Source organism: Aspergillus undulatus, assembly GCF_047715775.1.
Source record: "Aspergillus undulatus strain CBS 261.88 unplaced genomic scaffold BDV17scaffold_4, whole genome shotgun sequence".
In the NCBI taxonomy this organism is placed as follows: Eukaryota; Fungi; Ascomycota; class Eurotiomycetes; order Eurotiales; family Aspergillaceae; genus Aspergillus; species Aspergillus undulatus.
Genome location: NW_027396608.1, coordinates 645220 through 671179, shown reverse-complemented (window position 1 = coordinate 671179; position 25960 = coordinate 645220). Strand labels below are relative to the sequence as shown.

General features: G+C 51.3%; 6 protein-coding genes across 6 annotated transcripts; 2 read left to right on the top strand and 4 right to left on the bottom strand.

Moving 5' to 3' along the window:
* Positions 1-3043: 3043 nt before the first annotated feature.
* On the bottom strand, positions 3044-8032 carry BDV17DRAFT_287486 (ATP-binding cassette glutathione S-conjugate transporter YCF1; the record flags this gene model as incomplete). The annotated part of the gene is made up of 7 exons (XM_073761184.1): positions 3044-3304; positions 3400-3491; positions 3553-3621; positions 3690-4629; positions 4676-4721; positions 4770-7687; positions 7745-8032. 7 exons carry the CDS (start codon positions 8030-8032, stop codon positions 3044-3046), a joined length of 4614 nt encoding a protein of 1537 aa, XP_073619966.1.
* Positions 8033-9604: 1572 nt separating this feature from the next.
* On the bottom strand, positions 9605-16416 carry BDV17DRAFT_279376 (exocyst subunit SEC8; the record flags this gene model as incomplete). Its single annotated transcript, XM_073759705.1, has 17 exons — positions 9605-10576; positions 10628-10735; positions 10796-10941; positions 10993-11128; positions 11177-11608; positions 11659-11775; positions 11832-12982; positions 13055-13482; positions 14084-14303; positions 14357-14401; positions 14450-14534; positions 14583-15437; positions 15570-15796; positions 15851-15912; positions 15972-16137; positions 16218-16277; positions 16341-16416. 17 exons carry the CDS (start codon positions 16414-16416, stop codon positions 9605-9607), a joined length of 5286 nt encoding a protein of 1761 aa, XP_073619965.1.
* A 497-nt stretch (positions 16417-16913) lies between these two features.
* BDV17DRAFT_147673 (putative importin 13) lies at positions 16914-20715 on the top strand. The gene is made up of 4 exons (XM_073754429.1): positions 16914-17188; positions 17246-17436; positions 17490-17973; positions 18032-20715. The coding sequence occupies exons 1-4, from the start codon at positions 17126-17128 to the stop codon at positions 20342-20344; spliced, it is 3051 nt and encodes a 1016-aa protein (XP_073619964.1). The 5' UTR covers positions 16914-17125; the 3' UTR covers positions 20345-20715.
* A 26-nt stretch (positions 20716-20741) lies between these two features.
* Positions 20742-22279, top strand: BDV17DRAFT_147557 (uncharacterized protein). The gene has a single exon (XM_073754426.1). The coding sequence runs from the start codon at positions 20878-20880 to the stop codon at positions 22192-22194; it is 1317 nt and encodes a 438-aa protein (XP_073619963.1). The 5' UTR covers positions 20742-20877; the 3' UTR covers positions 22195-22279.
* Positions 22233-23918, bottom strand: BDV17DRAFT_147644 (uncharacterized protein). Its single transcript, XM_073754428.1, has 3 exons — positions 23079-23918; positions 22401-23003; positions 22233-22345 (listed from the first exon to the last, which is right to left on the bottom strand). Exons 1-3 carry the CDS (start codon positions 23656-23658, stop codon positions 22272-22274), a joined length of 1257 nt encoding a protein of 418 aa, XP_073619962.1. The 5' UTR covers positions 23659-23918; the 3' UTR covers positions 22233-22271.
* On the bottom strand, positions 23919-25729 carry BDV17DRAFT_147500 (pyridoxal 5'-phosphate synthase subunit PdxS). The gene is made up of 4 exons (XM_073754424.1): positions 25438-25729; positions 25097-25356; positions 24866-25048; positions 23919-24809 (listed from the first exon to the last, which is right to left on the bottom strand). The coding sequence occupies exons 2-4, from the start codon at positions 25208-25210 to the stop codon at positions 24180-24182; spliced, it is 927 nt and encodes a 308-aa protein (XP_073619961.1). The 5' UTR covers positions 25211-25356; positions 25438-25729; the 3' UTR covers positions 23919-24179.
* Between the last annotated feature and the right edge of the window lie 231 nt (positions 25730-25960).

Genomic DNA, 25960 nt, shown 5'->3' with positions numbered 1-25960 from the left:
CCAGGATTCGAACTCAACTTGAACCCTCCGGGGAGAAGCGTTCGAGACCCGCTAGAGGTCTGGACTTTCCGTCTGTGCAGATGCAGATGGGATGTAAACTTAAGACCCCGGTAAGGGTATTATGGTTCATGCAAGGATTCCCTGGGGGGTCTAGCTTCGAGCATAGCACAGAGCACAGAGCACAGACAGAGGATGGTTGAACAGCAGCCGTTGGGGTTGGCAGTCAGACAGCGAAGCGTTCGTCTGCGTCTGCTGTGCTACGCATCGATTTCCCTGTGCTCGCTAGCTCTTGAATCCCGACATTTGGACAACATCCATGTCGAAGATCATAGCGCCGAGGGCGGGACTGTTCAGACTTCACGGAGAACTTGCCCCCGTTACTTCAGATTCGCAGAGCTACGGAGAGAAGTACAAAGTACGCAAGTACGCATCTCGAGTAGAAGCTAGCAGGATTCCGAGACGAACCCCTCACTGCAGAACGCCGAAAGGAGGCATGTATGATGTTCGGCCCTTATTGCCATGTATTGCTTTTGTTTCTTCGAACCTATTAACCCTCATCATCGAGTCCTTCGAGCTGTTTTGGCTTCGAATTAACTTTGTCACAGATTCATCTGGACACGGAGTCAAGATCGGAGTCTTCGGGATCAAGGTTATATGCTTCAGGAATGCATTGCACCCCCAACTGAACCTTCACGATCGGATTCGAAGCGATCATCATCTCGTCAATATGGATATCGATATCAATATCGCAATTCTTCAACTCAGGGTCCACTATGAGCGACTAACAACTAACTAGATAGAAACTCCACTAGTAAATACCCACACCCTAATCGATACCGTTAACGCCCATTTGATTGGGAATGATTTTGGGCGGGTGTCGATCCCGGAGGTTAACTGACTCGTTAGCTACGGGTTCTTGCGAGCGAGTCGATACTAGACTGTAGGCCTTGCGTGGATTGAGTTAGCACGCAAAAGATGACATAGCGGAGAGGAGAGGAGAAGGGCGGAGGATTTGTTCCTCTAACTGAGACCCGAGGACCGGGATACCTGGCGATGATCGAGAGTAGAGAAGTGTAAGTGCGGATTCAACAATGATGAGCTGTCACTGTGGAGGTCGTTTCGATTCCATATTCGATCTGCTTCTTCTGGTCTCTAAACTACGGAGTATGGACTCGCTAGCAGTACTCTGTAGACGGAGAACTGATTTCATCGTACTTTGTAGCGGGCCAGGTAGTTGTCTGTGCGCAGCGCTACACTGCACAAGTTTTCGCTTAGCTCCGGTACTTCGACACTCAGTGCTCAACCCTACGTTGCACGGGAGATACCTGCTGCTTGCTTGCTTGCTTGCTTACCTAGCTACCTACCTAGCCAGGTAGCTAGCTAGCTCAATCTCTGCAGAATGAAATGAGATGGTAGATAATCGCGATCAGGTCAGATCGGGAAGGAGACTAAGAGAAGTACTGACAGCAAAGACAGGGAGTCAAGCCATGTAGTTAACCAGCCACTCAGCCCAGACCAGCCACCGACAATTATATATAGCACTGACAAATACCTTGAACGAATGAAAGGAACATTAACCCAAGGCAACGTACCTAAGCGAGCCGGAATAGACAGGGACAGCCCTACTTGTTTAATCTATTAAGCGCTGCCACTGCCACTGCCACTGCCACCCGCTGCCAACCACTGCAAAACTCCTGGCTCACGTCACAGCTCTCTGTTCTGTACCTCAACTGAGCTGTGTGGTCTCAGCTACGGAGTGCAGCTTGATGAGATCGAACTAAAGCACGACAGACCAGGTTTCTGATCCCTTTGTTCTCCGGGATGGCAACTGCAATGACAGGAAGATGACATGCGACGCCGTTAGCAGGAGCAGGGGTAGAAGTGACCTCAGGGTTGTCGAAGCAGCAAGCAAGCAAGCAAGCAAACAAAGACCATCCACCAACCATCGCTGACTACCTCCATCCCTGAATACCACCAACCTACGGCCGGAAAACCCGATCTTGACACATAGTATACCGAACAGCTTCTTCAGTAATATAGCAAAGGATCCTATTGCAAGATCGGTCTCACCCGACTGGACTCTGGGATAACCGGATTCTCAGAGAATCTCAAGACACGCGACACGATGGATTCGATTCCATGCTCGATTTGCAGTGCATCTGTATATGCATCTGTCGTTGCGGATGACACTGTCACTAACCTGGCAGTTTCACTTGCTCGGATGCTGACGAGGGGATGACACAGGGTTGGCAGTTGACACCTACTGACTGGCATTCGCTCGCTCGCTCGCTCGCTCGTGCATGCAGATCAAGGCCAAGACAGGCAGCACAGCAAACGTGCAGAATGCAGACAGAGTCATGCAGACATCATTGCAATCCAACCCCGACCCCTACACCGCTATTGCGGGACAGATGGGGTTGGAGATGGCGGGGATGGATCTTGGAATAGGTGTGAGGGGTTGTTGCAGGGGGCTAGACTCAGTCCGACTCGAGGACTCGAGACTCGAGATTTCGTTCGTTTGTTGGACAGTGTGATTGTGATTGTGATTGTACACTGTACGAAGGTTTTGTGTGTGATGGGGTCATACTCTGTACTCTGTACTCCTTCATTGATTGATTGTCTGCTTTGTCTGTCTGCTTAAAGGAATTGTGTTCATTTCAACTTCAATCTAATTCGATCTTTTCTTTGTTTTGTGTCTTGTTTGTTATGTGCAGTTTAGTGTAGTATAACTGACAACTAGTATAGACATATGTAAGAGTGACTAGGTACTTTATAAACCAAACGCCGAAGTAACCAACGAGTCAAGTCATCGAGGCAAGCAAACAAAACCAAAGCAAGCAAACAGACTTTTGTATTAAATTTTCTTGCACTTTTCATCCATCATTCGCCGCGTCTTCGTCTTCGTTATCCCAGCGGATAAATGCGACGGGATGAAACAAACATGCAGACTGTTTATCCATCCACCATTCCGGCCAAATATCAAAGAGGCAGTTCGATTCCTCCCGTCACTGTACTCTGCACGTAGTCATCGCGAAAGAAATCACTATACATTAACATTAACCGCATTCCCATCAGCATCAAGCAACCCAGCCTCCCTAACAAGGTCGTAGAACTTGCCGCGCTGCTTGATCAGCGCCGCGGGGGAATCGAATTCCGCGACGCGGCCTTTATCAAGGACCACGATGCGGTCGGAGTCGATGATTGTGTTGATGCGATGCGCGATCGTGATGATTGTGCGGTTCTGGAAGATACTTGAGCGCAGGGTGCGTTGGAGGAGGGCATCTGTTTCGACGTCGACGGCGGCCTAGATTCATTTTTTCGTGATTAGTAAATGGTCTAACTGATGGGGTGTGAAGTATCGGTGTGATAAGATTATGCAGTGCAGTGCAGTGTGCTTACCGTGGCCTCGTCCAACACGAGGATGTTACTAGGCGTTAGGAGCGCGCGGGCTAGGGAAATTAGTTGGCGCTGGCCTTGGCTGAGATTCGATCCTGTTGATCGGTTAGTTAAGCGCGACGCAAGGGATATAGTAGCTTCGGACGGATGTCATACCTCCTTCCTGGACGTGCGCATCCAGCTGACCCTCCATTTGAGAGACGTGGGCTTTTAACCGGGCGTGCTCTGCATGCAGTTAGCATCCGTGAGAACCTAAGTCTGAAATTCAGACTGGCATTCGCTTGGGTACGTACCGAGGACACTCCACAGTTCGGTGTCGTCGTGTGCATGGCGCGGATCTAGATTGTCGCGCACAGTCCCTTCGAACATGGCGGGGTCTTGTGGGATGATTGCAAGGCGGCCTCGTAGGTCGAACAATCCGATTGTCGAGACATCCAGGTTGTCAATGCTGATGCCACCGTTTGTAGGCTCGATGATGCGGAAGAGCGCTAGGGTCAGTGAACTCTTGCCGGCACCCGTGCGCCCGACGACACCAATCTTCTCGTGCGGCTTGATGTCGAGTGTGACGTCCTTGAGCACCAGGTCCAGGCCCTCGCGGTAACGGGTGCTGTAGTTCTGGAATGACACCGCACCCTGCGCTGGCCACCCGATAGCCGGGCGTTTCTTGAAGATCACCTCGGGCGCTTCGCTTGGAAGGGCCGCGTACTCGAGCACACGCTCGACAGAGACAATGTTGGTCTCGACCTCGACGGTCTGTCGGACAATCCAGTTCAGAGACTGGGTGATCTGGAGAGCGTAGGACATGGCCAAACCAACCATTCCCGCGGAGAGTCCGCTGCCGGTCGCGACAGAAATAATCGATAGCAACGCAGAGGCAAGGATGATGACCGACCCGATGAATTCGAGACGGACGGCAAGCCATCTGTTTGCGCTGATTGAGGGGAAGTACGCACGGAGGTTTGCATCCATGCGCCATTCGTTTTCCAAGCTGAATCGCTCCTCTTGTCGGTAGGCGCGGATCGTAGAGATTCCTCCAAGCGACTCCTGGAAGTGTGCAAAGATGGGACTCCGCGTAACGCTGTCGAGACGCTTCAGCTCACGGGACGTGCGAAGGTAGTATTTCTGGTAGCTAAAGTAGACGTATCCCAATGGTATAACCAGAATTAAGAATGGAGGCGTGGAGGTAGCAATAACACCCAAGGTAAAGAGGGCCTTGGCCGAGTTTCCAAAAAGCTAGGTCCGTTAGCAAAGCTACAGCATTGGGTCTCGGGAGACAAACCATGTTAAATGTTCGGGCAAGAACTTCGTCGATACGATATATGTCACTGATATTGTTAGAAATGGCTAGCCAATGGTATCAGACTAAAACATACCTAGAAAATCGGTTCAAAACCCGTCCAGAAGGCGTCGTCTCAAAGAAGCGCATCGGCGAGCGGAAGATAGAGAAAGCCATCCGCTCGTGAAGTTTCCGCGACGCCTCAATCGAGCAAAAGATCCACAGAATGAGGTTCTGAACAATGACCAATAAAGAAGATCCAAGTCCCAGAGCTAGGTAGATACCAATAAACTTCCCAGCACTCGAAGCCGACTGCGTCTCACTCATCTCGGTCCAGTGCTTGAGCCAGTAACTGCCTCCAACTTGGGCTACCTGCGCACCTACGAGGGTGAAGAGATAGAAGCCGACAGCAACCAGGTTGCTGTTCTTCGCGTACTCTCCATACACGCTCCATCTGACTTTGCCTTGCGCGGAGGTCTCCTGGGTCTGCTTGCTCTTGAGGACGTTCTCTTCGTCGCCCAGTTTGCGGCGCGGACCTTGCCAGCTGACGGTGCTTGCGCGACGTAGCGTAACGGTGCTCGTCCTGCGAGGAGCGGCGGTCTTGATCGGCGCCAGAGAACCAATCTGTTGTTCAGCGTCGTCCGTATCGGAGTAATCGGTATCGCCATCGACAACCATGGTGGCAGACTCGGAGCTATCGGGACTAGCGAGGGCGCGGCTTTCGGCGCCAGAGCCTTCATCGTCCGAGTCGTTCATTGTCGTGCGGACGAGATTGGCAACTTCACCTTTCATGGCCATTAGCTGCTCGTATGTGCCCTTCTCGATCAGCGTCTTGTCGCGGAGCAGGCCGATGAAGTCCGCCTCCTTGAGAACAGGAATGGCATTCGTGGCCAGGATTCTTGTCTTGCTGCTGAGAATACCATTCCGTCCGAGCACCTGGTTAATCAAGTGTCGACCGACGTGCTGGTCGACGGCAGATAGAACATCATCCAAGAGGTAGATATCAGCACGAGCGTAGACAGCTCTGGCGAGGGTCAATCTGGCCTTTTGTCCACCAGAAAGAGAGATCCCCCTCTCTCCAACCTCGGTCTGGTCACCATCAGGCAGATTCTTGAAGTCGTCCAGCAAAGCACATGCCTCAACGGTCAAGTCATAGAACTGAGGGTCCCAACGGTGACCGAAGACAATGTTCTCTCGGACACTAGCATTCATAACCCAAGCGGATTGGGCAACATATGCGATGCGCCCGCGGACGACAACTTCACCTTCTTTCTTCCAAAGGTCACCAAGGAGTGCCTGGAGCAGCGACGACTTTCCAGAACCAACGCGCCCGACGATACAGTTGAGCTCTCCCTTGCGGCAGCTCAAGTCAATGTTTTCCAGAGACGTCTCGTCTTTGTATCTGTTCCAGGAAAAGGACGCATCGCGGATCCTAACAGACTCGTCGCCGATATGGGTGACTGCATCTTCATACCTGACGGCGTCGGTCTGGAGTTCCTCCGCAGTAAAGTAATCTGTCAGACGCTTGACAGCGACAGAAGCTTCGATCACGGAGGTGATGACCATAGGAAGGATCGAGAGAGGGAAAGTTAGAAGGTTGAAGAGTGTTAGGGCCGGGAATACAATAGCCGTAGTGAGAGGTCGATCTTCAATCAGAACAAATACAGTAAACGTGGAGCAAGAAACCAGGAACGGAGTAGACTGCCAGGTGAAGTTCGCGATAGACTGGGTCGCTCCAATCTTGCGAAGAGTATTCAGTTCCAGGTCATTACGAATATGGCTGAGTTTGTTCATAAACGCATTGTTCCAGGCGTAGAGCTTAATGCTCTTGATGTTGTTTAGGATCTCGGTCATGAGTCGAGATCTTGCATCCTTGTTTTTCATTTGGACGAGTTGGAGCTTCTTCATCATTCGAGCAATGATGCCATTGATCGGGATCATGAGGATCATGACAGCAATACCAGCAAACATGCTAACACCAACCAAATTGTAGAGCGAGATCATACATAGGGTGATCTGGAATGGCGCTGACCAGAGCTGGGTTCCAAACTGGGTCAGATCAGACAGACGCTGCTGATCCACGGCCATGTGGTTGACGATATCACCGGTGGTTTTTGATGCACGACCTTCGCTCGAAAGCTTCAACGACTTGGCGTAGATCATAGCAGTAAGACCGGACTTGACGCGCATACCGGTATCGAATGCGCGCTGGAAATACTGGTGGAGGAAGGAAGTTTGCGTGACGGAGACAATAAACATAGCAAGAGATATGGCAACTCCTCTAATGACTGGCTCCGGCTCATCGGTTCGGTACGAATTGATGAAGTCAATCAGAATTCGCAGAAGCTGGGGCTGAACAAAGGCGAGCACATCGCTTCCGCACTTGACAACTGCTCCAACAAAGTAAGGGCCGCTATAAGACTTGAACAGAGCCGTCCAGAGCGAAGGCTTTTCCTTCTCCAACTCGTACTCCCAGTTCTCCTCCAGCGTAGCCCCAGTGGCGCGAGTGGTATCCATGCGGCGAAGATTCCACAAGTCATCCTGCGTCAAGAAGTTCTTGTACCCAAATTTCATCATCGGAGTCATCCAACTGAAAGTAAGAACGGAGAAGATATCAGCATATTCATACGGACATTCATCCTCGTCGCCCAGCGCATCGTACGCACTCTGCTTCTTGGGAACCAGATACTCCAGCGCGAATTCCAGAATCGCCAGACCCAAGCTGACATTCAGACAGACAAAGTACGGCAGCTGACCCTTGTAGGTTTCTTGCGCGACATGCGACCGGAGTTTGACGGCATACGCGATAACGAAGAAGAGCCAGTAGAAGAGAACGATCCCGTTCGGGTACCTGCTGCGCCAATGCTCATAATATTGTACGGCGAATACGACACCCAACGAGGCGAAAACAAGGACGGAGCTCCAGAATCGGAAGTCGGCAAACCATTTGGCGTAGGTCTCGACCTGGAGGGCTGCTTGTAGAGCGGTGGTAAACAATAACGCGGCTAGAACGATCTACACGAGGAACAAAAGGTCAGTATGGCGCTCCATGTCGAAGATAGGCAGACTCACCAGCTTAGCATAGAAATGCCAATTCTTCGACACCGGCTGCGGAATGCGCTTCTTCAACAGAAACCAAAGCGCACCGCTCCCCAGAACCAGACCAAAGGCGGCGACCAAAGCGACGCCGAAGTCCAGAAAGCACGGCGTCAGGTCATATCGGAGCCGGCTCATGGGGCCCCATCCTTCGACATCACCGCAGAAAGGCTGTAACTTTGCGGGTTGGAATGATGTCGGCGACAGGGTTCCTGGGGCGATCCTGATCTCCCCGAGGACCGACTGAGAGCTGTCGTCCAGCATTTTCCCCGGAATGTGTAACCCACCACGAATTCCTCCTCCAGAGACACACACACAGAAGAAGAAGGGTGGGAAAGCAGCCGAGCAGAGGCAAAATTGCGAACAGAGAGAAAGATGGAGGCGAGTAGTTGGAGAAAGAAGCTCACAGACAACTTTCACCTCATGCAGGCTGCTTACTAAAAGAAGGGCAGTGGACGGCGAAGCTTTGTCGCCGCTTACGGTTTGGCCTCGGACTTGTCGGGCTTTGGGGGATCTGCTCGGGCGCTTTTGCCTTGTTGGTAGTTGCTAGTCCAAGCATCATATTGTCAACAAAAATGAGCCCATGTCTACTCCAGAGATGACAGTAGAAATGGGCTTGGAGTTATACCCCAACTGCAAATGCAGGCGGGCACGAGCCGTGCGTCGCATCGTCGTACAATTACTCGATGGCTCACCGCTGTGGGGGATTCCTCTAGGATGCTTGGGCCTGCACCTAGCTGATCGGTCAAGAGTAGGCAATATATTACTATGACTCAGTCTACGCCCCCCAAAGATCTAGACAGCATTGATTTTTCAAACTGTTGCCTGTCGAATTCGCCTACTAGATGTTTTCTGTCCTCCGTTGGTAGTCATACTCTGTAAAAACTCTTAGAGATCTGTCTGGACAATGATGTAATCGTTCACTCACAGGCCGCGCACGGCCCAGGTGCATCTAATGCTATCTACAGCTCCATAGCATCTCTAAGCCGTCACGGAGTCACTCTCTATAACTCAAGCACAGATGTGGGCTTGAGATGACTCATACGAGTCTCAATAGAGCTTTTGAGAGACTGAAGCGGCTTTTACGCGTCCTGCGAAAGAGCGCTGAGCATTTATCTCACGATAATGTTTGAAGAATGGACTATGTAGTCTAATTATATCTCTCAGGCACCAAACAGGCATGGTCCCTGCAGCAGACTGTCAACCTACAATTGGCATCCAGAACTCAGCTAAATGATCAATGTAGATCAAATCTACCATAGTGTATTCTCACGTACTTTATCTTATGGAATACTGGTATTATTGGGGTGAAGGGAAAAAGTAGTGCATATAAGATACTCTGTATCTTTGGCTAAACGATACCTGTTAGCTTAATGACTATAAAAACCTGAACTGTATATTGGAAGCTCACTCGACAGGCATGAACCCTGCAGCAGCTGGCCGACCTCCTGCGAGATCTCAGTTGAAGTCAAAGCATCAATTTGGTGCAGACCAGAATACTTGTTTTTGTCAGTCGTCAGCAGGCATTGATCCTGCAGCAGTTCATGACTCACATTGTCGCATTACCTGGAGATCATGCATGCACCCCGAGATACTCCGGCATCCAATGAACTGGCTATCGGGGCTGAAGAGTGGTGTCTCAGCCTTCAGGGAAGTTTGCAACTTGACTAAATTATACTAGGCAATAGTGAGACTACAAAGTACTGCAACATGAATCATCGTATGTGTATTTATCAAATGCCGGCGCAGCCAGCAGTGCTATATTGGTCGCACTCAAACAACTGTCCCATAGGCAGCCATTGCGGCTCTGGATAGGTAAGCAGGGGGACCTCCACATTACTTAGAATCCCACATAATTTCATTCAGTCTCAATAGCGCATCTGCGCTAGCCTTCTTCGCAGCCATGAAATCTTCCCGGTTATCTTCACCCTTCGGCCCTCTCAGGATCTCCGAGAAGCAAAGGTCAACGAGGATCTTGAGCTCTTCGTAACTGAATGGTTCGCCGTCCGCTGACAGCGCCTGGTCACCGTGTGCAGCTCGGTACTCCTTCTCTTCCTTAGCAGAGTCGAGTGCCTTGACTGCTCCTTCAAGGAACCAGTTGAGGAATTTGGCGCTTCGCGGGAGCGAGACGATCTCTTGATACTGGGCCGCTTCTTCGGACGCAGTCTTGTCGGATGCCGAGGGTTGAACTAACTCAATGATGACGTTCTTGAGATTCTGCTGCAGGACAAGGACGTCGAGCTGGAGTCGTAATGCGCCGTTCTCGTTCATGGCCCAGATGTAATGTGTGCTGGAGACGAAGACGCGATCGATGAAGCGAGCAAGGCCGGATGTGATGAAGTGACACTGGGCAGCTCCCAGATACGCTGAGATGTTGGTATCAAAGGCGATCAGGTCCTTATTTAGCTCTAGGATGGCTGGCGATGCAGCAGTTGGCGGGCTACTCAGGAGATGCCAGCAACCACCGCTGGGCGGCGGAGCAGGAGTACCAGGTTCAGAATTGCGGACGGCAGGAGGATTGGGACCAGCCATAGTCCGCGTCAGCATATGAATAACTCCGCATCGGATGTCAATATGTAAAGCGAAGATGGCAGTGAGTGAGAGGTCGCGTAATGATTGCAGTGTGGTATCGAATGCGGTGGCCGTTTCCTGGTTTAAAGGAAGGTATATAGGTTGACTTATACTATCACGCTTGGGCCTCATAGAGCCGATCAGGGTCCAGCGGCGATTTTTTGTACCGGACGACTGCGATGATCGCGCGTCCACCACCGGTTGTCGTAGCTTCGCAAGATTGCTTGCAAGCCATTGCTATATTTGCGTCAGTCGCATCATGCCAACAAGAAAAAAGCAGACACTGACCATGCTATTGTGAAGAAGTGACAGTGCCACCACTGACTTCGGATCAGATATGATGTCGAGCGGCTCCAACGGTGTTTTATCGGTCTGCTTTATTAAAAGGCTAGTTTCCTGTTTATGTTAACAAAGGACTATTCCGTTATGTGCACCAGGGTTGAGCATATGAAATACCTTGTCAATGATTTCCCGCTTGTTGGACTTTGACTCCTGCCATAGCTCGGTGACGAGGTCGTGGATTGGCCCAAATTCAGCAAAGGCAGCAGCAGCTTTGAGCTGGACACCCCCTTCTCCCCGAGGGGAGACCTTTGTAACAATGGCTTGAGAAACATTAGCTAGAATTGTGGCAACAAGTCTCAGAAGATACATACACTTATACCATCCGCAACACTTGTCGTAATATGTCACAATCTGACTGAGAAGCAACTGTGAAAATGCTTGATCGTGAGGAATGCTGGACAGCATTTTACTGAACTCTCTCACAACCGACATGAATTTCACCGTTCCCTAAGCACCTGTTAGAAGAGATTTGAATATCATTGACACTGCACAGACCTTGAACACTGGCTTCGGAGAGACTAGCGACCATTGAGGATCTTCGGTGAAGGCATCCAGAGTAATGAAGCTGAGGGTACAAAGCTCGGTGACAGTCTCATCAAGCTGCGGTAAGAAGACATTGACAAGGAAATCGTCGAGGAAAGAGGTTAGAGAGCCCGTCACCATGTCGGAGTCAACCGGCACAACGTCTTTCAGTCGTTGTATGAATGAGAGGGACGGTGGCAGTAACAGACTCATGTTGAAAACACTAGGTTCGATGAGAATCTTATGGCCTGTCCCTTGTCTCGATTCCGAAGGGTTATCTTCCTCCGATTTCTGTTCCGTTTTGGACACGAGGCCGGGGACTGAAGATCTGAGGATTTCGTCCAGTTCGTTTTGTTCGGCCTTCATCTCTGTTGTACGGCCTGCTTCGGATAGTTTGAACAGTTTCTGATTGGTGTTAGCAGCGTGCGCAATTCTGGCCAGGCTACGAGTAGTACCTTGTTCTTGTCTCTATAACCTAAGTACTTATGACGTCGTGCATCAGCCTCTTCATCTCTTGCTCTAACCGAAGAATCGCCGTCGGTAGCAAGGTAATCGTGCATCAATGAGCGAATCTAAAGAGGCATTTAGTTAGTACAACCCAGCAGAGCTAATCAATAATTCTGCATACCTCGCTTTGGTAAAGCTTCCACAGCTCTTTGAAACCACCAGCTAAAGAACTGCTTTTGGGTATGCCTTCGCGCTGCACAATGGCTGCTATTACGTCGTGAACGACACGATGTCCCTCTGCAATTGATTCAAATTTAGCATAGAGTGTCCACAGAAACTCAGAAAGCACATGGCCGCGCTTCTCAATCAGCTCTGTCGGAGAATCTGACTTTCCGTCTTGTGCCATCGAGCCCCGTGGTAATGGGTAGCGCGCATCGATCTCCGCGTTCGTTTTGTCAACTACCGTGAAGAGCTCCACAGGAAGTCGCTGTTCGATACGATCCACTGCGATATCAAGATGGCCCATTTTGTTCAGAGCCTCTATGAGAAGTTGCAAGTAAGAGAACGTGTCAGCCTCCGGATTTCGCGAGGCATCTTCTATCATAGGCGTGGAGGCGTCAAGCTTCGCGAGGAACCCGTAGACAGGCCGCTCCCACGAGCCTGCTCCCGCCCCGTTCACGCCATTGCTTTCTGCCTCTCCAGTTGGTAGCTTCCACCGGTCAGAGCAGTAAGGAGATTTCAGATACAGGTGATCATGTAGTTCTTCGACCAAGATATCCGTGATTGAAGATTCTTGGTTTTCAAAGTATGCGCGGATGTCCGCAAGTGCCCCAATGTTCTCCAGCTCCGAGCGCCGCAAAAGTCGGAGCGCATCATGAAGTACCTCAACAGCACCCAGGAATCGCTTGTCGGATAGCCTAGTCTCTAGCTTTTCAGGTAGGGACTGAATTTCTTGAATTTGGCTGAATAGCTGGATGATGTCGTCATATTTCTGAGAAGACGTCGCCAACTCCTTCAGTTCAGGCTTTGTTGACATCAACCCGCCTTTCGCACCTTCAAGGGCGTTCCTGAGACTTCGTACTCGGCTCTGGGAACTTTGTATGCTTGCCTGGATTTTGTGGTACGTACCGATGGAACTGTTGAAGCCCTGGTGGTGTTCGTTGACGATGGTTTTCAGCGTGCTTTGTATCGTTTGATGTACATCGAGAAAGTCCGGTTCGCGATCTGCCTTCCCTAATGTGCTTGTGTCCATTAGTTGCAGAGCAACTTGCACCGGAACGCAGTCATCAGTCGCTACGTAGTCCCATTCGCGCTGAATGGAATGTAGAACATCTGGACGGGTACGCTCAAAATCAGAACATGTTCCATCGACCCAAGTGGCTCGCATTCACATCTGTAACATACCTTCGACAGCTTGCGCCGTGCTGGCAGACGGAGCGTTCCGCCCTTCCTGGTTGCTGGGAGTTCCTGGCGGTGGTCGACTGGTATCTCCAAGCGGTACGCCACCGCTTGTATTTGAAGGCCTTCTTTCCCTATCCGAGTCTGGCCCTCGTGTTCTTGATCGCGACGAGGAGTAGGAACGGTCGTCTTGGTCGTATCTCTCGCGGCGGCGCTCCGGTGAAGCAGCAGGTGACAACGAAGGTTGCTGTGAAGGTTCCGGGTAAAAGCCACCATACCCTCCAGGGCGGCGATCTCTGCCTCCGCCAGCGCCGTACCCATTTACTCCGAGGTTGCTATTGCTGCCATATCCGCCACCGCCGCGATCATAGCGGTTTGTGTCGGAGTAACCGCCGTAACCGTTCCCGTACCCGCTTCTACCACTCATACCAAATCTCTGGCAATACCGACCGAGGAAATAGGCAATTGATTAAATCGGCGCCCGCGAGGACGGTAGGCGAGAGGGGCGAAGAAGCTTGATTCCGCGTCTCGGTGTCTAGGGGTGGATGTGGTCAGAGAATACCGTAGGGGATGCGGGCATCGTCGCCAGGAGCCGAATGTCCGAAAACCTGAAATGAATCCTCGAGCGCACGCGACTGTGCGTCTATAAGTCTCACAATCCTCGAGGATCTAAAGGTTGGCGGAGCCTCGTAAACGTCAAAAGGTCGTGATATCGGAAGGACAGCGATTTAGCTGCTCAGGCCCCGTGGTGGTCAAGGCTCCATGCCGATCTCCACATGAGTCGCCAGCCATCCCGCACCGGAGATTCGAGGAAACCACAGCAGCTCAGAGGTAATTACTACAGTGAATCCAGAAAACGTGCACAGCCCTAAGGGATGAGCCTATACAGAGAAGTAAATATTGAAAAGGAGTAAGAAACGAGCCAGGATATTGACTATATATTCGAGTATAGACATTTTTATCCTACTAGTTTTATCTACGTACTGTAAAGTTACTGTACCAACCTATTATTTGGAGATAGGCTGAGTCTCGCGCTGGAGCCATTTGCGAGTGACCTCATCGGTCTCAAAATACTTATGGGTCTTCTCCCATACCTCCGCATGGTAGTCATTCAGCCATTTGATCTCGGAGTCACTCAGGAGCGAAGGCTCGACCAGATTCAGGCCGATGGGGCATAATGTGACATGCTCGAAGCCAAGCCAGGGTCTCTCGCCGAACTTGTGAGTAGTCTGTACCTCACGGACCATAATCACGTCTATTGAGCATTAGCATCGCAAGCTTGGTGAAAGCAGGGCAGCTGAGACTCACTCTCAATACGGATACCAAACTTGCCGTCTTCGTAGAAGCCGGGTTCTGCTGCAGTCAGAAAAAGAGCGAGTGGTGCTCAAAGGACTTGCGTACCATCTGAGATAACATTTCCGGGGGCCAAAGGAACCTCGGTGTATTGAACGCGCGTGCCGATGCCGATAGGGCCCTCATGTACGTTCTAGAAGGAGTCAGCGGAGTACCGATATCCACAAGGATTCAACATTACCAAGTAAGAGCCAATTCCGTGCCCAGTTCCGTGCAAAAAGTCGAGCCCTTCTTTCCACAAGTGTTGACGAGCCAAGACATCAAGCGCGAATCCGCTTGTTCCTTTAGGAAAGACTGCGGAGTCCAGCCCAATCATGCCTTTGAGGACTAATGTAAAAGCTTTCTTTTCGAGATCGGTGGGTTGTCCAAAATGGTATGTTCTGGTCACGTCTGTAGTTCCGTCCAGATACTGGCCGCCGGAATCGCACAGGTAGATAGCGTTAGGGTCAATGATGGAGCAGCTTCCCTTCTCGGGCTTGTAGTGGATGACCGCTCCGTTGGGGCCAGTTGAGGAGATAGTGTCAAAAGAAAGGCCAGCAAACAGCTCGTGTTTAGACCGAAGCTGCTCCAACTTATCAGCAGCGTCGACTTCGTCTAGTGTCGTCTTCTTGTTGATCAGCTCGTTCTCGAGCCAGGCAAAGTACTCAACCAAGGCCGCACCATCACGAATGTGGCAGGCCCGCATGCCTGCTAGCTCGACCTCGTTTTTCACAGCTTTTGCGTCACCAATGGGGCTACGAGCTTCATCAACATGGTCTTCGCCACCTAAGCTCAAATTAAGAGCCCACGAAGCTCTGTTGGAGAGAAGGAACTTGGAGGAAGGGGCCTCGGGATCTTGTCTCTTCGCATCGCTAAGTGCTTTGGCGTCCGCAAAGATGGAATCATAAGGCTTTACTATGACATCTCCTCCGAGGTGTGCTTTCACATCGGGTGTCAACTTCTCATCCTCAATATAAAGCTCAACCGTCGTGGGAGTGACAATGCAGTAGGAGAAAAAGACCGGATTGTAGGGAATGCTATGGATCGCAAATATTAGCTTGAAAGTGAGATGCCCAAAGAGGCAGGACACTTACTCGTTGCCCCTCAGATTCAAGAGCCAAGCAATTTCATCAAGCATAGCTGGGTAGGTTGTTAGCACAGATAGGCCCTATTCGAGGATTGGGCTGACCATACAGATGACAAAGCCAGCTGCCTTCTTGTTCTCCAGTTCCTTTCTAAGGCCGGTGACCTTTTCCTGAAAGCTCTTTCCAGCATACTTCTCGGGATGGACCCTGACTTTCTCCCGAGGAGGAGCCGGCCGATCACTGCCCCAGACCGTATCAACAAGGTTTGGTGATACACCGACTAACGAAGCGCCAGTTTTCTGGAGAGCTTCAGAAAGACTGCGGGCGGCCGCTAAAACTATTTAGCAGATGTTCTCACACAGGGCCAGAATCTGCGTTCTCTCACCAGCTGTGATCAAAGCCGGGTCAACACCAACCACTTTACCACCCTCGGCTTGTTGGGCAATCCTGCAAAGACAATTCAGTCACTGGAGCCTCTGGATATAGAAAGGTCGCCTAGCCCGTACCATTCTTGTGAAGTCGGAACACCTTCGACCCCGCGTTTCAGGAGGGTCCAATTGCTATCGAGCTGCTTCGCCGCTTGGTTGAAGTATCGGCCATCGGTAGACAGTGCCGCTTCGTTCAAAGAGATGATGGCGGTTCCGGCCGAGCCAGAGAAGCCAGAAATAAACTCTATATTTGAGATTGTAAGCCATACGGCGTTCAAGCGTGATACGAGGCGGCGATGGACATTTCGGCTGGGGATGTATTACCTCGACGACCGTCACAAGGTGCGATATACTCCGATTGGTGACTATCTTCTGAAGGGACGACTGAGAAAAAGTTAGAAGAAAGCTTCCCCTTGAGATTCGGGCTAGGAATGTCTGCTGCCATACTATATACATCAACCTTGTTCTCTCGCATCAACTGCCGCAAGCTGGACAGGCGCTGTGTAGTATCGACGGCTTCCATGTCAACGGCGTATCGCGGAACAGATATAGAAAAGAACCTCGGACGAAAGCGGGGCAGGTTATGAGTCGGCCGGCAGGCTAGAATCCAGGAAAGCCGAGTTGGAGGACGGGAAAAGAGCATCGACTGACGCAGTTAGAAGATGAATGGCGCACGTGTCGTAGGGAAGGTACCTCGATTGGAAGACGAGTGATAGGACACCGACGGATTTCAATGGCACTAGCCCAAACAACGAGGGAGAGGAGGAAGGCGAAAGAATGTGAGTGAGCTATGCAAAGAAAGTCGGCATCGGAGCACTGCAGCTGGAGCTTGAAGCTTCAAGTTGGGTTGGAAGGAGCAACACCTCAACGCGGTCTCGGGCGATAAGGCGGAATGCCAGTGGAGCCGCGTAATTTAAGTCAGGGTGTTACGGGACTATTACATACATTATCACATGAACGAGAACGCCTGGCCGACTCAGTCTTGAGGTCTGACTCTTTGCAACACCTTGGGTAGCCTTCTAATAGGCACTGCTCTATTACGGTGATACCTACAGGAAACTAGAACTTCATTATCTCAGTTGGGTGTCAGTTCAACCTCTCCCCCACTTCAGATTCCACCCCCTCATGCTAGTCTTATCAGCACGTGACTGTACTTTTCTTATCGGCCATCTATACCACGGTTCAACCATCGTCACTTCTCCAGCTTTTTGTCCACTTCCCCAGCTTAGGCCATGTCCATGGACCACTCAGGCCAGGCCGTGGATGTCCAGCTCCTCATTAACGAGGCGAGGACGGTAAGCTAAAGCCCAGCCTCATGAGCTCAGACCGTGAACTGACCAAAACATTCTTAGCTTGTTTCTCAACTTTATGACCCTGCAAATTCGGGAAACCCCGCCAAGATCAATGTTCTTCAGGAGCAGCTCCAGAATCTTCAGAAAGGACCACATGCTTGGCTCATTGCAAATAGTCTCCTTGCCGATGAGAACACCGATCTGAGATTCTTTGGAGCCCTTACATTCACGGTCAAAGTCAACCACGATTGGTACAGCCGTATATCTACTCAATTGCGCAGGGCATTTGCTCACTTCTTTGCAGGCATAGCTTAGCTGATAATGATGCTCGCGAACTTGTAGCACGACTCATTGATCACTACGTGTCCTTGGTCAGCGGAGGTGATCGTGTTGTTATACGAAAACTAGCTTCTACGCTCGCAACAATCTTCCTGAAGGCCGACGCACCTTGGACTCGCGCTATCTTGAGCCTCGGCGCGTCTCTGACTAATGGCAAGAGCGTCCGCGAGGAGGATTGTGCGTCCATAGACCTGCAAAATGGCATTCCTTCGGCATTGTCTGAGGGACAAGTCATCGCCCTGCTCTATTTCTCAAATATTCTAGCGGAGGATATAAGTCGCCTGGGCACGGAATCAAGGAAGCCAGAAGATATCCGCCGCATATCCCATAATCTTCGAGATGCGTTCAGCCTCGTAGAATTCGTCCTTTCCCAGTTGTTGCAGTATGGTGTGTCCGGCGGCTCCGTTGCTAACGAGCTTCCAGGAACACTGGCAATAAATTCTTACCAAGTGAGTTTCCAACGTATGGCATATGCATAATTCTGGCCACTTCTAATCATACCGCTAGTCATGGATCTCAGTCCGAAGTTCATTGCAACTACACGATGCTATCTCCGTTTCCGAACTGGGACCCGCGACGAATCACGTGATCCAATGCTTGAATATCGCCTCTCTAGCGAAGTCCGCCGGGCACATCCTAATTGAAATGATGGGATGGCGTGAGAATGTGCTATCACAGGACCACATCGCCGCTATTCTGGAATACATCATCAGCGATGCCGGCACTGCCCACATTGCCTCCCTCATGGAAGGGGACTTTGAAGATGATAACATAACCTTTATGGAACTACTTCTGTCTTATGCGACTCGAAATCAGGCACAGATCTTTAATCAACCTCTAAATGCAAGGCACGAAAAGGTTCTCGCTTTGATTCACACTCTGTTCAGGGCGCCTGGGTACGCAGCGGTAGACGACTCTGCGTCGCCCATTGCTCTTGAATGGTGGACTGAGGCCGCCGACGAGCTTCAGGATACTTTTCTCGTCGCTGACGAGCGAACAGCCTCCGAATTTGCTAAGCAGAATCTTGCCCGCGCTGCTTTGGATTGTTTCGAGAAGCTCAAATATCCCACTCCTGAAGAGTTGCACGAATGGGGTGATGACGACCGTGCCGAGTTTGGGTCGTTCAGGCGAGACGTCTGTGATTTTCTTCTTGCCATTTACCCGATATTAGGGGTAGAGCTGGTACAAGTGTTCCAAGCGAATGCAAAAACTTCCCTTGCAAACCAAGATTGGAGAACATTCGAGGCGGCTATTTTCTGTGTTGCTCAACTCTCTGAGGCGGTTGACGAAAACCAACACGCCGACGAGTGTCTCAACGCGATTTTTTTCAGCGAGGAGTTCTCTCGTTTGTGCGAAGATCCTGGAGTTGTCATTCCTGATAAATCTCGCCAGACCTTGGTGGATATGCTTGGGAAATACCGATCATATTTCGAACGCACTCATGCCTTACTTCCGCGGGTGCTTACTCTATTGTTTGCGTCTTTGAATGTTGCTTCCTGCGCTCCCGCAGCGTCAAAGTCTATAGCTCATCTCTGCAACTCTTGCCGCAACGCCCTCAAGTTCGAATTGCCTGCATTCGTCAGTCAATTTGAGCTATTTCGAGTGAAACCCACTGCGACTACACAAACTATGGAGAAAGTATTGGAGGGGATCGCTGCCATTATACAGACTCTACCAGCTGATGAAGAGAAATCTCACTTCCTTGAAGGAATTCTGGGATTTCTCCTCGAGCAAGCAGAAATTTCTCGGACTGAAGCTGCCAACGGTTTAATAGAGCCTGCTCGCAGTCGCGGGCACATGGTCCTCCGATGCCTTGCGAGTATAGGTAAAGGTTTGAGGACAGACGAGGTGGTCCTGGATTCCAACGAGGAAGCAGGCCCGTACTCGACCACATACTGGAACACAGGAAACGGCGCGGCAACGCAGAACCTAATAATGCAATGTATGCGGCTTCTCATGATGGACTTTCCGTTCGACGCAGCCATAATCGAAGCGGCCTGTGATATCTTGAGGGCCGGCTTCACGGAAAGCACGGGTCCGTTTGTTTTCCCGCCCTCATTGACGGTTGATTTCGTCAAAAGTATACCCCTGGGAACTGCAGGCGCTGATATGGTGATGGGTACCGCTTCCGCATTTCTAGCCTCCCACAATGCACATCCTGAAAAGGTGGGTGAAGAGGCTGTCGCACTGATCTTCCATGTGTACGACGCTTTCTGCTGCGTGGAAGGAAAGCCGGAGCTTTACGACCCAGAACTCGCCAACAGCGGTATCGATTTCATCACTCGCTTGCTCCCTAAATATTATCCGTACCTTTTCTCCCTCACATATACACCTCATGGAGCCGGACAACGACCTCCAGTAATTCAGACGATCTCAAATTTCACCCTCTACGCACTGCAAGGCCCCGAACCTATTCCTCTCCGCTCCGCTTCCCAATTCTGGGTAAGCGTCTTGAACCTGCCAAACGACGCTCAGGCTGTACAAAACGTAATCAACGAATATTTGCCTGGGCTTTGTCGTATCCTCGTCACACAAGTTGCGGGCCGATGTGCTCGATCGGACGTTGAGCATCTTACAGATGTGCTCAGGCGAGTCGTGTTCAAGCAACACGGACATGCACGACCATATCTCACCTCCGCATTGGCGGACTTGGGGAACGATCCAACCGGTCAAGGACATGCCCATATCCCCCCTCCAGAAGAGAGGCAGCGCCTCCTGGCGTCATTGTACACTGCGCGAGGTGCCAGACAGCAGACGCTTCAACTAGTACGTGCTTTCTGGGTGAAATGTCGCGGAGCCGGCTTCGATTATATTGGATAGATATCAGTAACTCGACACAATTAACGACAAACTTGAAGTTCATTTGCAAGTACGCCGTAAGACTGGATCATTCTCGGCAATGAATCACCTAGCTGTTGCAACTATCAGCTATTCTGCTGGAAGCGTGCTTACTCCGGCTTGGATCCATCTGACATCAAGTACTATCTTTGCCTCGGTGCCCTCTAATCATGAAAGTCATCATCCAGATTTAGCCTTGCGATATTAATAGCTCTGGTGGGTCAGTATGCACGATTTGTGCCATTGAGGCGGTGCACATACCAGGCATCAACAACTGTCACCCAATCAACTTGAAACTTCAAAGTACCTCAACGCCTTGTGAATGCCCGCGTCGCCTAACAAGTGAAAGCCTCGACAGTTGGTATGTGCGCTTCACAAATCTGTGGCGGTGCAATTGTTAGATAATTGCAATTTGCAGGCAAGCCTAAGCCTGATCGTCCATTCTTCGCTACATTCAAATCCAGCCCTACCCGTCCACTAACCGCCGTTGCGCGCTATAATCAAACAATCCAACAATGCCGTACACGGGTAGCACCCCAGAGCCGGGTATATCCCGCTCAGACTCCAAAGACCCAGCAACAACATGCCGAGGAATCACCGCTAGCGGCCTTCCCTGTCGCCGATCATTAGCGACATCGCCCTCACCGTCGCCAAACTCATCGCCTCAAAGGAAAGCAGCGGCGCCGAAACCCAACGGGCACCTGAAACAAGACATCACCGCGTTCTATTGCTGGCAGCATAAAGACCAAGCCGAGACCATTATCCGCCGGACAACATGGAACAAAGGCTCCTTGAAGAAACAGCGCCGGTCAAGCATCGATACGTTGATGGAGCGGCTAGGCGTTATGGATATCAATGATTCAACCAACACAGAAAAACCGACGAAGCCCCCAAACAGGAAGAAACAGAAGAGGCACACTTTCTGCTGCTTTACCATCATAGAAGAGGATGACGAGCCGGCGCCTTTAACCCCGAAACCAAGACCAACAGCAGCACATGCTCCAGCAGCACCGGCCCGTCCTCGTCCCCAGCAACAACATATTCCACAGACGAACACTCAAATCCAGTCCAGCTCAAGACCAAACGCCCTCCTCCCTTGGATCCCGGCATCCCTCTCCCCACAAACAACATCCCTCCTCCTCGCCGAGCTCGCAAAGCCGATTTCCGCTGCCGATGAACCGGGGTATATCTACATGTTCTGGGTTACGCCGTCGACAGCTACATCTACATCCACATCTAGATCGATATCAGATATATCTGTGCCACCGCCTCTAGAGGATATCGCTTCCTCACTACTCCCTGTAAGAAAGAGTAGAAATGCGAATAGAGACAGAGACAGGGGTATAAGCATAACCATCGACCCCAGCTCAGACAGCGACACCGACGAAACACCCGAACAAATACAACGAAGCAACACGGCGATCCGTCGCGCGCGAGACCTAAACAACCCCTCGACACAACCAACGAACACCGGCACCGTCCGGCTGAAAATCGGACGAACAAGCAACGTCACCCGCCGACTGAATGAGTGGTCGAAGCAATGCAGCAACCATCTCACGCTAATACGGTATTATCCTTATACACCCTCTTCTGGACGGGGGAAGGGTGACAAGTGGGGGTTTGAGCCGGGGAAGAAAGTGCCGCATGTTCATCGCGTTGAGAGGCTGATTCATCTTGAGTTGGCGGAGACGAGGATCCAGGATTTGGGGCCTTGTCCCGAGTGTGGGAGGGAGCATAAGGAGTGGTTTGAGGTTGCTGCTGAGAGGGCGGCGCTGAAGAGGGTGGATGAGTGTATTAGGCGGTGGGTGCACTGGGCACATACTCAAAAATAGGGATAGTATGTTAACATTTTACTCGCTAGAATAAACTACATGACTGCTAATTTAAACCTTCGTCCTCGTTAACGTGCTCAACCACGGTTCTCATTCCTGGTGCTGTCCCGATTAATCTCGAGAGGTTGGGCATGGTGAATGATTCTGTGGCCTACAAAGTGCCCAGATGGTTAGAGTTGGCGTTTTCTTGTAGAGATTGATCTTACGCTTGTTTGGTTCCCCTTCGAGGAGGTCTGAAGGTTCAGTCTTCGCGCATTCATCATCCCTGGACCGCTTATTTGACTGTAGGCTTGTCTCCTTCTGACCCTGACCTTGTTCTGACTGCTCTGGCGATAGAATGAACGAGGGGAGCTCTGATTGCAGTGTTTCATTCCAGTCTGATGATATATTCGAAGGCAACGTATTCTTCGACGGCGATCGCGATTGTGAAGACGTATTGAGATAATCTGTCGAAACCCGACTGCTTGAATTTGCCGATTCCTGACATGGCCCTGAGGTCTCAGTCTCAGGTTGGTTAGGATTTGTTGCACGTAAGGGTTCCTCCGGGTCAGGCTCAACGATCTCATAGTCAGAGGGCTCGTCATCGAACGTATTCTTCACAACGTATTCCTTCGGCGATATCCGTTCCCACTGTGGCTCGAGGTACCATCGAGTCTTAGAGTAATGTTCGTTCCCTGACTCTGGTGCGCGCTCAATATCAGGTCTGGAGTCTTTGAGCCCTAACCCTACTTCATCGAAGTACCTGCCATCATGCTGGCCTTGCTCTTCGTCGTGTCCATCTTCGTCGTGTCCACTTTCGTCGTGTCCACCTTCGTCGTGTCCACGTTCGTCGTGTCCACCTTCGTCGTGTCCATCTTCGTCGTGTCCACTTTCGTCGTGTCCACCTTCGTCGTGTCCACCTTCGTCGTGTCCACCTTCGTCGTGTCCATCTTCGTCGTGTCCATCTTCTTTGTCCCCCAATCGTGCGTCTAAATCAATGGTGGGAATCTGAATGCCTTCTTGTTCACGAGGAGACGCCAGTTGCAGGCCAGGTTCGAGTTCATGGTCACCACCCGTCTTCTCCTCTTCTGAAGAATCCGACGGCGGCACCGAGCTGTCACTCGGAAATCGAATTCCCGTTTCTATGCAATGAATGAAGTCTTCCGTACTAGGGCTGAATCTAGGGCTATAGGCGCGACTCGACGACGGTTCTGCCGACGAGCGGTCTGATTCAGAAATATGTCGTGTATCCTCGTCTGGAAGAGACCGTGGGGAGGGTGAGTCCGTTGGAGAAGAATCTTCGGCACGTGTGGGCTCGTATTTGCGTTCATTTCCATTTGCAATTGCCTCTTCGATTCGACGAGATGGTGATGAGAGCGAGCCCTTAGAACTATAACCCTCCAGGTATGGGAGCCCGTTATCGCGTTCTGGTGGTGTCTCGTAATTGGAACCTGCTTTGGAGCGTGGATGCTTGCGAGCCTCCATTCTCAGGATTCCTGATCTGGAGCTGGTCGGCACTGGGTTGAGTGGTGATATGGATAGTAAGTGGTTAAACTCTTGCTATGAATATGAATATGCTTTGCTAGATGATCCAGAAAAGACAAGAATGAAGGCAGTGGACAACATCAAACTGGGAGACCTCGCAAGAGCCCCTTGTAGGCTTCGTTTAGGAACCTCCCTGCTTCGGGAAAGAGCGAACGAGATGGATAATGGTGATGAATAGTACCCGAAAAAGAGGGTGCGAGATCGAGTGTGAATGACGAGCATATTTGATACTCTACAATAGTCTAGATACTTCATGTCCTCATTCCTCATAAGCACAATCGAGCGTACAGTGATAGCCTCCCAAGACTGCAAAATCCATGCAATGCAAGAAAAGTTGAAGGTCTTGACATTACCGAGCACACCGTGGTATACTAACTTTCCCAACACAACGTAACGCAACGCTCATTAAAACACATAACACGAAACGAAACGAAGTTGAAGTGAACAGGGAACGAGCCAGTCTACCAGCCGCGCTTGGCCAGCTTGTCGGCATCCTGCATCTGCGCGACATTGATGCCAACCATAGCCTCACCCAGGCCCTGGCTAACCTCAGCCAGAACCTTGGGGTCCTTGAAGTGCGTCACAGCCTGGACGATAGCCTTGGCGCGCTTCTTCGCATCACCGGACTTGAAGATACCAGAACCGACGAAGACTCCGTCGCAGCCTAGCTGCATCATGAGAGCCGCGTCGGCAGGAGTGGCGACACCGCCGGCGGCGAAGTTGACAACGGGAAGACGGCCCTTCTCGGCACACTCGCGGACGAGCTCATAGGGAGCTTCCAGCTCACGGGCGTAGGCGCGAAGCTCGGGCTCGGGGTCGGCGGAAGACTGGAGAATGGCACGGGCACGGGCGATGTCCGCGTTAACGGTGCGCATGTGCTTGACGGCCTCGACGACATCTCCGGTACCGGCCTCACCCTTGGTGCGGATCATAGCAGCGCCCTCGGAGATACGGCGGAGAGCCTCACCCAAGTTGCGGCAGCCGCAGACAAAAGGGGCCTTGAAGTGGTGCTTTGTGACGTGGTAGAGGTTATCGGCGGGGGTGAGGACTTCGGACTCGTCGATGTAGTCGATGCCAATGGATTCGAGGATCTATTAAAGAGATCGGATTAGCATCGAATCACGAGAAGAGCAAGCGGGGTACCAACCTGGCACTCGACAAAGTGGCCGATACGGGCCTTCGCCATGACGGGGATTGTGACAGCTTCCATGATCTCCTTAATCATAGAGGGGTCGGACATGCGGGCGACACCTCCTTGAGCACGGATATCGGCGGGGACACGCTCGAGGGCCATGACAGCGGCGGCACCAGCTTCTTCAGCGATACGGGCCTTACAAGTCAGCACTTTCGCCAATTGATGGCTATGGTCAAAGCATACCTGTTCCGCATTGACAACGTCCATGATAACTCCACCCTTCAACATCTGAGCCAGACCGGCCTTGACGGTGAAGTCGTTGGAGGCAGCTCCATTGGTAGCAGAGTTGGAAGCCATTGTATAGAATTAATGGAAGGAAATTAAGTCTTAAGTCAATGAAAAGCGAAAGTCTAGAGAAGACGAGACAAGCAAGAAGGAAGACAAAGACAGGAGGACCTTGCGAAGGAATGGAAAAGAAGAGCAGCGCAGCGTGGGGGATGTCACTGGAAGGGCGCGTGAGTCACTGGTTATATAGAGCTCACTCTCCATATTCTTCTGGGCCTCCGGTGTCCGGTGTCACTCACAGTCCACAGTTCGCCTCTTCCTCTTCGGTATGGACCCAGCAAAACGTCCCCCCCCCAATCTTCCCCGCCAACTTTTCCAATTCACCAATCAAAGCGTCTTTGCCCCTCCAAACTCTGGCGCGGGTGCAAATTCGTCGAAGATCCTTTGCGTTTTCCGCGGGATAGCCCAGGAACCATGATTCTATGAATCCTCAGCTATTCCTCGCCGCCCAGTGACTGTTTCTAGACTCGTTTCTTATTCGAGGACTTCGCCGCGGGCAGTATCAGATCGTGGCTCAAGCGTTGGAAGGGAGATCGATCGGGTTAGATAGGCAGAGGCCCCCCGGCTTGCTCGTTTGCCTTCGCCCTTCGGGATCTGCTCGGAACTCGGCCAAATGAATTCATATCCCACCTAGACTGATACAGCCCATAGCTGTTCTGCTTTTACCTCGTCTCGAGTTGTCCGTAACTCTTTTGTATCTGTACACTAGTGAGGATCTGCCGCGGAGTTGAACCTCCATTCCGGCGCCGACAGCCAGTCAGG

Coding starts and splice junctions, on each gene's coding strand:
- BDV17DRAFT_147673 (XM_073754429.1), top strand. CDS start 17,126: ATGTCCATGGACCACTCAGGCCAGGCCGTGGATGTCCAGCTCCTCATT. Junction 17,189..17,245: donor TCATTAACGAGGCGAGGACG/GTAAGCTAAAGC, acceptor AAACATTCTTAG/CTTGTTTCTCAACTTTATGA. Junction 17,437..17,489: donor GTCAAAGTCAACCACGATTG/GTACAGCCGTAT, acceptor ACTTCTTTGCAG/GCATAGCTTAGCTGATAATG.
- BDV17DRAFT_147644 (XM_073754428.1), bottom strand. CDS start 23,658: ATGGAGGCTCGCAAGCATCCACGCTCCAAAGCAGGTTCCAATTACGAG. Junction 23,004..23,078: donor CGAAGGTGGACACGACGAAG/GTGGACACGACG, acceptor GACACGACGAAG/GTGGACACGACGAAAGTGGA. Junction 22,346..22,400: donor CGAAGGGGAACCAAACAAGC/GTAAGATCAATC, acceptor GGCACTTTGTAG/GCCACAGAATCATTCACCAT.
- BDV17DRAFT_147557 (XM_073754426.1), top strand. CDS start 20,878: ATGCCGTACACGGGTAGCACCCCAGAGCCGGGTATATCCCGCTCAGAC.
- BDV17DRAFT_147500 (XM_073754424.1), bottom strand. CDS start 25,210: ATGGCTTCCAACTCTGCTACCAATGGAGCTGCCTCCAACGACTTCACC. Junction 25,049..25,096: donor ACGTTGTCAATGCGGAACAG/GTATGCTTTGAC, acceptor CTGACTTGTAAG/GCCCGTATCGCTGAAGAAGC. Junction 24,810..24,865: donor GCCACTTTGTCGAGTGCCAG/GTTGGTACCCCG, acceptor TCTCTTTAATAG/ATCCTCGAATCCATTGGCAT.